The following is a 14,655-nucleotide window of genomic DNA, read 5'->3' as shown; positions in this document are numbered from 1 at the left end:
TGACCAACCATGTGAGCAGGGCACAATTTGGGCCAGAGTATCAGTTCACGTGACACTGTTTCACTTCTGGGACTTCAGCATCTCCAGCGTGCTCTCATCTCCTCATTTTAGATGGATTTGTATGTTACACGTGCGTAATTACAGTGTTATTTAGTTGTTGAAATATTTTCTCTTGGAAAGTGAGCTGCTTGTATACTTAACAAATTGTTTTAATAATTACCTTTTGCCGAAAGCTCAGGAGCTGGCTCTTATGCCTGATGTTTTCAAAGTGGGACAATTTCTATGGATCAAAATGAAGTGCTGCTGAAGAATGGAGCAGAGTGAGCAGCAGTGATGGTTTTCTATTGCACTGTAAGTGCTGTTGTGTGCCAGAAGACTCTTTACTAAGTGCTGCTTATTAAAGAAGCCTTGTTGCTTAAGTGTCTAGAAAGTGGTTTAAAAATACTCATGCATGAAATGTAGTGCTGGTCACTTGCACTGTAGAAATCAAGGATTAGGCAAGCTAAAGCATTCGTGTAACATCATCGGCTTTATTTTCTATAACAGAATGCATTTTGCATTTGAAATTACTCTTAGAAATTTTGCTGATTAGTTTCTTGACCTGAGTGTTTACTCAAGTATTTACTCATTTGTGGCAGCAAATGTTACCTACACTTTCTAAGGTAATTACAGTTTAAAACTCCTCACTCTTCAGTTTAAAGATCCAGGGATCGTATTTTTTCTTTCCCTTTACAGGAAAAGTGAAGCTTTAGAAGTATCACTGTAAAACACTAAGAAAGAAAGCAAAGAGAAGAATGAACAGAAATTACATTGTGTTGATAACTTCATTTGGAGTGCATTTCTTTAGTGCAGGGACCCGAGATCCTTGGTCATTGGATTGCTGATAGCTAAAATTACAGGCAATTTAAATTTCAAACTCACAGTTTTAGAGACATATTAGACCAAGACGTGAGCAATATTCAAGCTGAAAAGGGAAATCTAGTTGGATTTCCTGTCTAGTGACAGTGCTTACAATTTTTTTTCCTCCAGTGTCATTGCTTAAATAAACACAGACCTCTCTTTTCCACGTCAGTCTATTCAGATAATAATTATCTGTGTGTGTTAATCCTGTTTGAGTGTTTAATTAGCAAAAAGGGATACACCCTTGGCTTTTCACTTACTTAAAAATCCTTCTGGCCCCTGGTGGAAGCCACAGCATTCTAGACCAGCTAACAGCCTTGACTCTAAGAGGTTTAAGAGCTGTGACAGATGCCTTGGTACATGCAAGATGCATGTTGCACTGAAACCCTTGGAGTTGAGTAGTGGATGCAGGCTGTCAAGCTGATCCACCCACTTCTGCCTGTCTAAACCTTATTGAGCTGAAAAGAATTTAGAGAAGGCTTCAAAAGTACAGAAACTGATGGCTTGAAAATCTCTTTCCCTGGGGATACAAAAATGACATCAAAATGAAGAAGGAACACCCACTTAAAATAGTTGGAAGGTAGCTTTGGGTCTAAAATTCCTAATTCCCCAAGAAGTAAAAGATCTCTTATTTATTTGAACCTCATATTAATGCTGGGGGATGTGTGGTTAGTGATGGGCACTTTTCAACTTTTTCCTGTACACCTCTTAAAAGCATTGTTGTGTAAGTGTGCACATAATGGTATTTCAAAACACTCTTCTAGTAATCATCCGTTAGAAACTCCAACTCAGCAAGACATTCAAGCACTTGCTACGTTTTCAGTATTTGCTTTCATTCTCACAGGGAAACCTATTGCCTTTACGCTCACAGAAAATGTAGGAGGAAGGAAATTGTCTTAGTGTAAATAAAATAGAAGGTTTTCCTGCCAGCAAACCCTGTGAAGTTATTTGCTCCAAACCGATTGTGAATCCCCCTTCCTTCCAGGAATGGGGACAACAGACATTGCTGCCTGGCTTCTGCCTTGCTTCTGGGAGCATTCAGTTTTTGTGGAAACCTTCACACCCACAATTACTGAAGCATCTGCGGGTCTTGCTGTGTGTTGGATTTATGGCAACTCTGTCACTCAGGCTTTCAGTTACCATGTAATGCAGAAAAGTATTAGCAGAGCACAAGGCAACATACATACTCTTTGCTTCTTTATCTTGGTATAGTTGATGTCAGTTCTGTGTGTCTCACCTAACACCCATGAAGAAATGTATAGGTGTGTGGAAATGTACTTCTGCAAGAAGTTGTGAGACTACCAGGGGATCTAGCCCAGCCAGCACGGGTTTTAGTCCACTGACACTGCTTTTAGTCCACTCTCCAGAATGTGTTGTGTATATTTAAATAATGTCAATTTTTCAGACATTCACAAATTACTTTTAATGCAGTTTTCTTTAAATCTTGTAATCTTGTAGTTAGAGCTTGCAATTCACTTTTGCAAAGGGATGAATTCAGCTTCACTGAAGCTGTGTCATTCAAGTTCAGTGACTTGTGCCTCTCTGCAAGTTATTAATTGTAATATTTGGTTGTCCTGTGCTAGAAATGCATTATGAAATTGTGAGATTAAGGTTTTGTTTTGTTTTGCCTTCAGACTGGGATGGAACGTTTGAGTGGTTTAAAAGTTGGCAGTTTCCATAGAAATAGGTTAGAGCAAAACATTTTAAGGAGATCTGCTACCAAGTAGTCAGTTTAAATAATGCTGAGCTCTGAGATGCTCCAATATAATTAATGATACCCCACTCAAAGTCACTATCTGTTTAGTTTGGGGCACTTTGCATGCACTGTACTGCCTTTCTCTCGGGAAGTTTACATTTTTAGTAGTCTTAAACAGGGTCCCTAAAAAGAGAGGAGCCCTTGAACATAGAGTTGCCTAAAAGGACACTGAAGCAGAAGTGGATGAAGTTGCTTTTTCCCATTAAGAAGATGCAAGATGCAGAGAAAAAGGGCACTAAGAGGAGAGCTGCTGGCAATCTGAAATGGTGTGTGTCTGCAAGAGGCATGTAGAAAGGAAGATACTGAGTCAAGGTAGGTTTCAGATCCCCTCCCTGTCTTTGGAACTGAGAGTGGGGGAATCAGGGAGCTGGGGTGTCTGTAGTGCACAGCCTAAAGGCTTGCATTACTCTTTCCTTCAAAAGGACAGATCAGAGTTACTTATATTCATTTAGAGGCAGCCAAATGAGACTTAGAGGACAAAATGATGATGAGTACTTCTGTTTTCTGGGAAGTCAGGTTTTAAACTGGCCTCTGCCGGGAGGATGCTGAGCTACATGCTGATATGCCTTCAGCTATTGACGAAGATGAGTTAATGAGGGGTATTTTTGGCCAAAGGGAGAGTGAGGAGGGACTCATTTAGGAAAGGAGGATGTACACTCTAGTTGCAGATGTCAGCACTAGTAGTCCTGCATTTAAAACAAACCAACAAACTGGGCCTTGAAAAGAGATCTTCAGCTCCTGCGTCAGTGGATCGTGTTTGTGAGGGTAAGGTTGAGCCCCTGTTCTCTGATAAGAGACTGCAGAACTTTTTTGTTGTTGCCTCAGGTGGAGATACCAGCAGCCTAGAAGCCAGGCTCATCCTCTGCTAAGCCTGGATCCCCTGTTTCCTGGGAGAGCACTCTGATTCTGATTTGTCAATGGTGACCCCTTCCATGCGTTGTAGGGAGGCCCTCATTCTACTGCTGCGCACACATTTCTGGGAATGCTTCACAGGGTGGAGGCAGAAGCTGAGAAGGAGCTGCCTGCCGTATGGACCTGGCTGGACTTACAGGTAGGTAATTTGTTGAGCTACTCAGCCTTGCCATAATATGACATTTCTGCATGTTTAGGAAGAGAAGAACTGGGTCGTACCAATGATGATGCAGCCCAGTATCTTAGTTTTAGCGTTGGACAATGGCTGATTTTACCCATTTTCTTCAAAAGCTCTTTCCATTTCCTCACTCAATCTGCTCCTTGACAGGATCAACTATGATGTGACGTTACTTTCAAGACTAGGAACTCCTGCACTGGGTCCAGTAAATGTGGGTATTAATACTGCTTACACAACTCCATCAGTTCTTGGAACTGTGAAGTTTTAGGACAACTAATCCTTTGCAATCTTTTTTTTTTTCCTCCTTTAAAAGTGATGCAGTAGCTTATCAGTGCTGTCGTATTCATTTGAACCATGATTGCCAGACAGATAGAAAGCATTTAAATCTTTGAGCAAATCATGCAGAACTGTTTTCCACAGTTCATAGATATAATCATAGACAAGTTTCCTTACAGATGTATTTTACGCTGTTACAAAGAACTCTTGGCTTGAGACCTGCATAGAGAGCAGAGGAATCAAGCTGAAATTGCATAAGGAAGTAATGAAAAAGCTATAAGCTTCCAGTTGCTCAGCTTGTCTTGGTAAATAAAGTGCCTGGGCAGCTCTCACAGCTTTTTGACCCTGTCACTTTGGATGTGTTTCTATTCAGTCCGATGCTGTTCAAATAAGATTAAACACCAGCTAATAGGAAGGACTTTCCCAATATGTTACATTCACAGTCTCTCACCACTCTATTTTGGCTGGAGGAGTCACTGATGCTTAAAGAATGAATAAACTTGTAGTACGATGAGCTGTACCTGTGAGCCAGGGTATTCATAGCTCTGCAGCAGTCTTGTTGCAGTGGGGAAAAGGCTTTGTTGTGTGGAATAGTTTTGTGATGGCAATTCAAACTTGCTCTCTGTTTCATAGAGCTGTGAACAAGGGTGAAAGGAGAATACCACCTCTTTCCACCCCTTGCTTTAAGGCTGTGAATCTTTCCTCTTCCCTTCACCTTGCTCATTTTGTGTTTTATCATTCATAAATTGTTTTCTCTGCCTATTTTTGCTGGGGCATCTTCTTGAATCTTTTGTGGCTTCTGAGTTGCCAAGATGTCAATGATGCTGAAACTTCAGTAAGTAATGCTTTGGGCGATCCCCTTTGGCCTGGAGGAGCTGTGACTTGAGCAGTGCTAGGATTTGACTCAAGCTTGTCCAAAGCTGGGGTCACCAGTTGTCTGGTCATCGTTCCCCAACTGGAAACCATTTCCTTCCAGGTGTAACAAGCTTTAAATAAGAGCTGTAATCAGGCTGGTAATACAGCCTGTGCCTTTAATTGGCATCAGTAATACATCTGCTTTCTTGGTTGAAGCCTTTTTATAGGAATTGCTAGAGCATAATATGAAGAAATTGTGTTCTTTGGAAGGAAAGGACACAATCTTTGTCTGACCAAATCTATGGATCTCTCATCTCCATATTCCTGCTAACAAAACTGGGATGAAATTCAGGAAAAAATGCCACTTCTTCTTGACATTTATCTTCCAACAGTCCCCGTTTTGTCCTCTGCTAAGGCTACTATAAAATGAAGAAGAAAAATATGGGATAAAATCTATCTAGGTTGATAGAGCATTATACATGCTGGAGAAGGATTGCTCATTTGGCCAATCACCCTCAAGAAGGTCCCAAATTGTACTTGTGCACTGCTTTCCTTCAAAGGAAGAGGAGACATTTCATTCCAGGAGCAGTACCTGGAATTAAAGAGGAGTACCAATTTGTCATGAGACTCGGGGCTGCACCTCGAAATTTGGAAATGGTGAGAGGCGTATGACTGAAACGGACTGTTTGTGATGGGGAAAGAGAAAGCAAAATAACCTTAATTGTCGGATATCCTCCGCTCCTTTCTGTTCCCAAGAGGTAGCGTGGAGATGATCAGCGGTGAACAGCATGTGGGATGTTAAAGCCACCTTTTAGTCAGCACCTAATAGAACATCTTTAGAAGTCTCTTCTTCCACTGGGTGTTAGCTAGGAAGCAATGTCATACTTCAAAACGAAGCCCTTGAGCAGTGGGTGTGCGTGGAGGAGAGAGTGAGATCATGCTGTAAAAAGTGCTCACATTTTTAGCCAGACAGTACTCCTGCAGCAAATAAAATCTCTCTCTCCGACAGATGGAGGAGAGGAGAGTGGGAGGGAAGTTTGGGAGCGCGCTTTGTCATTTCTGTTCGCTCATCGCTTTGCCTGCAGGGGAGGGTGCAGGAAATACCGGGTGATAAAAGGGTGGGTTAAAAAGTGCAACGGCATCAAGGAGATATGTGCAGCTCTTGTAATTATGGAGCAGATCTCACCTGGGGCTATCAACATGCTTTGCAAACATTAGGCAGCTGAGCTTAACGGTGTCCCAGTAGGCATGAATCGATCATTCTGTTTAGAAATAGAGACATTTGGGAACGATGTGATGAGGTTTAGATGCACAAGGATATTGATTGTAGGGCTGGACCTCATCTGATTGGCTCCCTCTGCTCTCAGTACAGGACCTCACTCTTGAAACATGTTGTTCAGACTCAGACAAGCTGCCTGGCATTAACACAAGCAATTCCACATGTGCCTGACCCAGCCTTCCCCTGGAATGCACCGTCACTTATTTTCCCAAATCAAGCTTAATTTATCTGTCACTTTCATTAGAGCTGATGACTTTAAAGCTTTCCTAGAAAATGAGTTTTCAGTAGAGAAAAAATCACTATGTGAGGGTATCTGTGCTGTTACAACCTGCAAAATCTTATCTTTTCTTCTCAGAATTTGTTTGAACAGGAGGATGGGGGAAAGGGTGGAGGAAGGAAGTATCTCTGATAACTTGTTGCAATATAAATCCATCAGCTTTCCACAGATAGAGCATTAGGAAAAGGTTCCTCACCAGAGGGGGTGGGCATGGCCCCGAGTGCCAGAGTTCAAGGAACATCTGGACAGAGCTCTCAGATACAGGGTTTGAATTTTGGATGGTCCTGTGTGGAGCCAGGAGTTGGACTTGGTGATCCTAGTGGGTCCCTGCCGACTTGGGCTGCTGCTGCAAAGACGAAAGGTCAGTACCATGACTGTGTGGAGATGCACTTGGGTGAAATGTTCAAACGCGGGCTCAGAAGGATCTGCAAGTTCTGCTGTTCATTTGTGCTTGTGGGAAAGTAATGTTCTCTTGGCATTTTGACTGACGTTGACAGTACAGAACTGCTGGTGAAGGCCTGGGGTCAAGGAACCTCTAACTTTCTCAGTGGCCTTTAGAAGGAATTGATCATAGTGTCTTAGGAGAATGGGTCTCTCTATATGCAGTGATTTCTGAAACAGAGTTCCCCAAACGAGACTTGGCTGTTTTTCTCTGATAGGTGTTTACTCCTGTCTCACAACAGCTTGATGTTCTGATTGCTTGATCAGATATTCAAAGTGGAAACAGCTCCTGGGCTGGTGCTTTCTAATGCTTATCTCTAAAAAATCAGTTCTGTTTGTTCCAGCTTCACTCAACTGGGCTACCAAAATACATTCTGCAAATATCTGGCATTCATCATCTTACTATTTTTATAATGGCAAACTATTTGCATCTCAAATGCTGACTCATAAAGCAAGGTATTTCACTGGAGCTGAAAGGGAAACGACCCTGCATCTTTTCCAACTTGTTTGTCATTTCATTTTTTCATCCCTCTTTGGGGATCTCTGTCCTACTTTCTGTCACGCATATTAGTGTTGGCTGATTGATATGAAGAGATACAGAGCCTTGAGCCAAAACAGTTTTACAAACAAACAGATTTTTTTTTCATCATTTATAAGAAAAAAAATTAATCTTCAGCAAAATAAAAAAATATTAACTGACTGATGTCCAGACTGACTTAGGAGTAGATTAACAAAGGAACTAAAATTTAAGTTTATTTTTCTGCCTCAGTGAGAAAAGGTAGGCTGAAAAAATGATGGCTTCAAAAAGAAGTGCAATGAATGTTTTCTACTAGAATGTGTTTATAGCTTATGACATATAACAAAGCCTAGAAAATAAGTAGTTAACCTCCTCTGCTTTTGGGCATCTTGAAGGGCACATGGTCAGAAAGAATTCCTAATTCAAAGTTTTTACTTCAAAATATCATTCAATAAATATTTTGTATCATAATATTCTGTGTAATTATATTTAACTGATGAAAGCATATTGTAATTGGAATTTCCACCCAGATTACCTTAAATAATGAATAAAAGGCAATCCCCTTAGAAATGAGAAGCATTATCTGCTTTTTTCCTAATAGAACGCAGTCTAAAAATTAAGATACCTAATTATACATTCTCCTAGTTATCAAAGAAAAAGCACCAGATTTAGTAAAAACACCTCACTTACTATCAAAAAAGCATGTCTTAATAATTACTAAAAGTGAGAATCGATCTTCAGAAAAAATAAGTAAGTATAACAAATGTGAGCTAAGAATAAAGCCCCATTTGGAATCAGGATGTGTTCTTTGCTGAACCGAATAATGTTAAAATTAGCTTCTGCAGCCTTACCCATATGGTACCTTTCTATTTGAGCTCCTGGAGGCTTTGTGTGGATTTGATGATAGCTGCATTGTTGAGTTTAATTTTGTTAGGATTTCTCTCTGATACCAGTTGAGTAATGAAGAATTAACCGCTGGGCTCAAATGATGCGTGACCTCAAGCCTGCTTCTTTCTCTTTTCCATTCAAAGCACACCACAGCTAATGTTTCCAGCAAATGTGTTAGGCACTCCAATCCTAAGTGCATGGCTCTGCAGTGAAATCCAAAATCCTCAGTTCAGACATGCACACAATTCAAATACAGCATAAGGTGCTTGAGGATGTGACCCAGTGCAGCCATTACCCTGACTTATGAGACCACTAAAACACACAGACAGCTGCCTCAAGTGAAATGCGTGGAAATGCTGGAGAGGTGAATGAGACTCCATTAGATTTGCCTCGGTCTACACAGGATCCATCTCTCTAAAGTTCCATCCTGAGAACAACATGGAACTGGGGGGAGCATTTGGACAGAAAATGGGAGTACAGTCAAACTCTTCCTTGCCCATATATTCAAAGCAACATTTCCCGTCCTGACACCATGACAGAAAGCCAAGCTGAACGCAAGGTTTCCACTTGGCTCTTTTACATGAAGAGTCATTAAGAGATTTTCTAGGTGAGCAGGGGACGGGATGCAGGGAGCAGGACTAGCACTGAGGTCACTTCATGACAAAGCCTGCACACACTTCTCGATGATTCTGCATCTTACACTTAAAAGGCTGCTGGAGAGAATGACAGAATCACAGGGTTGGAAGGGACTTCAAGGATCAATGAATCTCCAACCCCCCTGCCACAGGCAGGGCCACCAACCTCCACATTTAATACCAGACCAGGCTGCCCAGGTCCCCAGAATGCAGGAGCTGAGAGTATTTAGAGGTGGCTGAGGGAAGAGTTGATGTTCAAGAACATCATTTTGGTTCAGTAAATTTAAGCCTTGCCTCTGCACCTTTCAGTTCCTGCTTATATCTAGCCTTTGGTCACTCCTCTGAGAGTCTGGGACCAGCACAGTTTTGTTTCTCAGGAGATGGCTACTAATTGCTTCCCTTTGGAGTTAGGCTGTGTTGTTTTAAAAAGTGCTCTGTAAGTAGACACAGCTTTAAGTCACGTGGAAACATCCCTATCCCATATAATAATCCTGTTATTAACAGAACCCACTCGTTGATTTTATAACAGAGAGGTTCAGCTTTTCTTTAAATTATCACCTCAGCAAATGGTTGCAGGAAAACCCAGCCTCAGACTGACTTTATTCTGGAAGAATTCTGATTGAAAACCTTCAGCATTTACTACAGCCTGATTCTCTCTAGATGAACCTCCATTGGAGCACTCAGCGGATATTCCAAACTGCTCAGGGGATAATGTTGTCTCCAGATGCTCCTATGCTCTCACAGTGTAGGTGTATTTAATACTGCAACGTTGAAATTTGAATGAAACATTATTTTTTTTTTAATATCAAAACTAAAGATACACCCATTCCTGCCTTTAAAACAATGTTGAAAATGTAAAACAAGAATTTGTTCACATGGTGATGTTCTTTGCCTGATTGGTGTTCTGGGGAGTTTTTTTGTGAAAGGCTTGACTTTCCAGTGCAATTCATACTCATTGTGGTACATGAAGCACTGAGTAAAGTGAAATAATGGCTGTAGCCTCTTTAAATCTTCCCACCAAAGGGCAAAGGAACAGCTTGCCTAGACTATATTCAGAACATAATGCTAAAGGCAGCTCTGCATCAACTGCATTCACTTCCTCAGCACTGATTCCTGGCAACTTGTCACACACTGTATGGTGCTGGCATATGGCCCAAGGTGTGCATTCTCACATGCACGGCCTATGCGCTTTATCCAGACAGTATTTAAAAACAGCTGAAACTCCAGATAGGCTTCATCAAGTACATGAAGTGGGAAGAATGCGTACAGGGAACGCTTGTTTTCTCTTTGGAGAGCAGCATCTCTAGGTTTGTGCCTAAAAAGATCAAAGTTATCCATAAAGGCATCTCATTCAACGGGCAGACAAGGAATTTTCACATCTTGCTCTTTTTGTTCACCTCTAATGGTAGAACTCAAACAGATCATTGCGGATGCACCTTTATACATTGATGGTGTTTGGAATCAAATCTTCCATTTCTCTCGAGGGTGTAAGGCACACCACTTCTCAGCACAAGCTTCACATAAGGGAACTGCATCCTTTCATAGTCTTATGACGATCTGCAGCACAAACACCAGAGGATAAAGCAACGTCTAACCAGTCTGCTCATGGTTTCATTCTGATCTTCACTACTTTGTGTATAAAAGCCTCCAAACTGACACTGTATTTTGTTATGTAAAGAAAAGACAGCTGGTGAGATGCAGGATTTTTCATTCAAATCAGTTTGCAGATACCATCCATTGGGCTTTGCTGATGATGTGAATAAGTTGCCTGGGTAGCAAAATACAGTCCCCAGGCTCCCAGGGCATGAGCAAATACTCCACTGTGGGCCAGTTCTTAACAAGTGTAGAGGGATTAGAAACCAGTTGCTTACTTTGATCTGTTTCTCTTCTGCTTCCTTATTCGAGTGAGACTTGCTGGTTGTTTAAGGGAAGGAAAAATGTTGTTTGTTGCAGGGGAAAATTCTGAAGTGAAGTTTTTGAGTGACTTAGACAAGATAAAAGGACACAGGTTGCACTGCTGTGGTGGTGCATGAAGTGAGGTGCTGTTTGTGGCCTCTGAAGCGGTTTGCAATGGATTTATACCGGCTTTGTAGACAGTCGTTCTCTCAGTGGGAAGAAAATTGCCACCTGTTTTTCCTTTGTCACCTTTTCACCACTGAAATGTCAAGTCAGGTTTTCCGTGGCATAGATGGAGACTGTGAGAAAAGTATAAAGAAAAGGTTGTAGCCATCTGTGGCTGTAACGATAAATAGCGTAGGCTGTAGATTTAGTACTTCCTCCATGTCTTCTGTCTGAGGAGATTGAAAAAGCATTCACATCAATGCACTGTTCCTCATTATTCAGCATATAAAGCTCTGGTCTGAACTGAGCTGGGAAGGGGAAGAGAGGATTGTGCATGTGAAACATATGTGGGTAGGAGCAGGGAAAGGAGATCATTTCCCCTTTCCCCCATGGGTCTGTTACTGTATCAGAAGGATGCACAGCGCAGGAAAAGCTGTATTAGGTACAGTTTTGTCTGGATAGCCTTGGTTTAGAAGACCCCTCAGCCTTTTTTCTCCACTTTCTTTCACTGCACTACAAGGAGAAGGGCAAAACATCGGAGGAAAAATGGCATGCTGCCATGTGGCTGTGTGCTGAAACACCACCTGCACCAAGATTCCAGTAAAGCATTTAACAGCCTGCTCTGACCTCTCGAGTCTTTCTCCTTTGCTTGGCTCTGGATAACTTGTCAGCTGTATAGAAGCACTTCCAGTACTTCAGCTCTGTCCTCTGGGGTTGAGCAAAGTTCAGTAAGGCCAGTGGAAAAGCACATACTTTCTCATGATATTTCACCTCATCCATCTGCATTTCTTGCACTTTTGTTTTCCAAGTCTCAGTCATGAAAGCAAATGAAATGACTGCATAAAAGGCTCAAAAGCTTGTAAATAATGTAACACTGAATATTGACACAGGAAGCAAAGGAAAGTGCTATCCAAAAAGGTGGCATGGCTTTTAAAGCTTCTTTGTGGTGTTGAAATCAATGCCACATGCATTATACTGCTTTTTGTCTTCTAAAATTGGAAGAGAATCTGGGCTGTGGAGTGGCCCCTACATTATAACCAATGAGCAAGTTTTGTTTGAGCAGACAGCAGTCATGGTTTCCCTATGAACTTTCTTTGCCTCAGGTTAAGCTTTGCTTCAATTAGAGTAATGTCAGTCTCTACTGCGAGCTGTTAATGCAGCAGCTGTTGGTGCCAGCACTAAAAAACAGGGACAGTGCTTGTGCAAATCTACCCAGGGCTGACTATATGTGCTCACCCAGCAATCAGGTGGCAGCCATAAGCAAGGAGCAGCAACATCTGGGCTACTTTTCCCTCATGAGAGAAAGTAAATTGCCTTACTGTGTTCCATCTAGCTTCATGTTTTCACAGAATACATGCAAGACAGTTATGTTCTAAATATCTGCCCTCTTGTTAGTTTTGGGTGAGAAGAGGGAAATTCAAAATAAGGCAGGTGGAGAAAATCACAGCCAGGATGTCTTTCTTCCTCAGGAAGTCAAGCTTGAAGCAGTCAATGCCTGTATCTTGTATTTGTCTACTTGTTCTTCTATCTCTAGGGCTCTTATTTTCAAGGTGCTCTTAGTCATATAACCATAGATGAGGCTTCAAAAAATCATTGCTGTATTCCGAGATTCATTTTTTTTAAAGTGCTGCCAGAAGTGGTTCTTCTGATTTGAAAAACTCTTGGTGAATTGATGTCTTTCCATCAGAGTCCAGAATAAATAGCTGTTTCTAACCAGAGCTTACAAGAGATATGGAATATCTGGATATACCAATCATCCTAAGCATGCAGAAAAGCAGCAGCTGGTGATTGATTTTAGACATCTTCCCTAAATATTGGAGGGTGCTTTGTAATGTAATATTTTGATCTATAATTGAGTAATGCCAAGAAGTCCTAGCTGAAAGTAGAGACTGAAGATACTATTTTTTGTATCTACGTGCAGCAGGAGATAATCCTTTCTCCAGTTCATCCCTATCCCTTTCCCCCGAAATATCATAATTGCTAATTAGGCAAAGGGTGGATGAGGAAAGACAGGCACCACAAAGTGACTCGTGCCAGACTCCAAAGCAGCTTAGTGTCTGAGCTGGGAATAGAGCTCAGTCTCTGCCTCTCCATCAGAATCTCTTCCGTGGACTCTGCCACCCTACAAGGACCCCAGAAAGTGTTGCATTTTGAGCACGGCTTTACAGAACTCGAAAGTTTAGGAAACATAAATACTTAAAAGGTAGAAGGCTGTGTGAAGTGCTTGAAATACACCGTGTCTTAGAATATGGCTCTGCTGCCCTCATTATCTTCTGTGCAGTGTTGTTAAAGTTTCTGTTGAGAGAAGAGAAAAAAAAAGGAAAAAGGAAAAAGATGTAAGTTTATTTCAAGGGTTCAGCTACCTCTCATGCTTTTCAATCATGTCATGCTGCTGTGACATCTCCTGAGAGTAGCAGTCCTGTTAAGTTCATACATTAGCACAAATACATGAACACTCCATGCATTAACCATGCACAGGTTTGTCTTGTCTCCTGGCCTTGTCAAAGAGATACAACTGCTTTCCCATCACATTATTTTCTTAATAAGCTTTCCTTTCTTGTAGAACTTTTCTTTCTTTGTTATTGACTTGGATTGCAAATGATCTTTATTTCTCTATTCTTCTGAACTAAATAGCTAACTGTAAATTCCTATGGATATGAAAGAGGTTATGAGTCATAAAAACAAATATCTTAACTTCTCCGTGTGTAGGTTGTAATCCATTAAAAACATTCTTACTCCATGTAGTTTAACACTCTACTTCTTTCCTATCAGAACTGACAAACCATAATTAATTCAAGTGTAATTTTGGTCCCAGCTCCTCACACTATCCTCATCACACCATATCCTGTGGGTCTCAATGCATTCATAATAATTTGATGGACAGAGATACTCTAGTTTATATCACCACCTCTCAGTATTGTACTACGATGATAAAGAATGGAATAATTAGGATTGCATGACAATCTTTTGGGGGTATTAGGGTAGTACAAGTAAAGGGATGTTTCATGCTCTGAACTCTCTTCCCTGCTGGTTACAAAAGAACAGATTGCCACTTGCTGCAGGTTCTTTGTCTGGAGTCTGTACAGGTTCTGTACAGAGTTCTGGCCATTTTCAGCTCTCCTAAGTATATAGTAAGAGCTGGCTGGTCTTAAAATGTCTTCCCTCATGGTTTTCCCAGCCTGAAGTACTTGCTGAGGACTCTCCCTAAGGCCTGTGTCTGGGAGATCACCACCTGTATAGATTTATCTCATGAATTCTCCTTGGGAAGGGGTGGCAAACTGCTGAATCAGTTTGTTTGCCTAAGATTTGGATGGGGCCCTGAGCAGCCTGGTGTAGTATTAAATGTGGAGGTTGGTGGCCCTGCATGTGGCAGGGGGGCTTGGAGATTCATGATCCTTGAGGTCACTTCCAACTCTGACCATTCCGTGATTCTGTGATCCTTTTGCATCACTCGTGCTTCTTTTGGAGAAGCTGAGAAGGCCACCCTCTATAGTCTCCTCTATAGTCAGCACTGCAAAAACACGAGGAAGCAATCAGTTCTGTCCTGGAGAAGAAATACAAAAGGCATGACAAACAAGCAGAAAAGTGGTGATGGTGCCTCACTCGCTATCTGAATTTTAGGTGCACTGACTGTATTCAAGAGTGAGGAGGAAAATACGGATTACTTATCCATATTTCCT

At 41.5% G+C, this 14,655-nt stretch overlaps 1 protein-coding gene across 1 annotated transcript in view; it reads left to right on the top strand.

Moving 5' to 3' along the window:
- The first annotated feature begins 43 nt into the window (after positions 1 to 43).
- DCLK3 (doublecortin like kinase 3) overlaps positions 44 to 14,655 on the top strand; it is a 47,901-nt gene continuing 33,289 nt past the window's right edge. Inside the window, exons 1-2 of the mRNA XM_052696771.1 lie at positions 44 to 2,968; positions 3,482 to 3,707. Coding sequence (XP_052552731.1) covers positions 3,686 to 3,707 — 22 coding nt within the window. The 5' untranslated portion in view covers positions 44 to 2,968; positions 3,482 to 3,685. The remainder of the gene's footprint in view (positions 2,969 to 3,481; positions 3,708 to 14,655) is intronic.

The sequence above is a fragment of the Tympanuchus pallidicinctus genome, unplaced genomic scaffold (genome assembly GCF_026119805.1).
Source record: "Tympanuchus pallidicinctus isolate F22 unplaced genomic scaffold, pur_lepc_1.0 scaffold3, whole genome shotgun sequence".
NCBI lineage: Eukaryota > Metazoa > Chordata > Aves > Galliformes > Phasianidae > Tympanuchus > Tympanuchus pallidicinctus.
The sequence above is the reverse complement of the archived record's forward strand: the minus strand, read 5'-3'. Positions and strand labels throughout refer to the sequence as shown.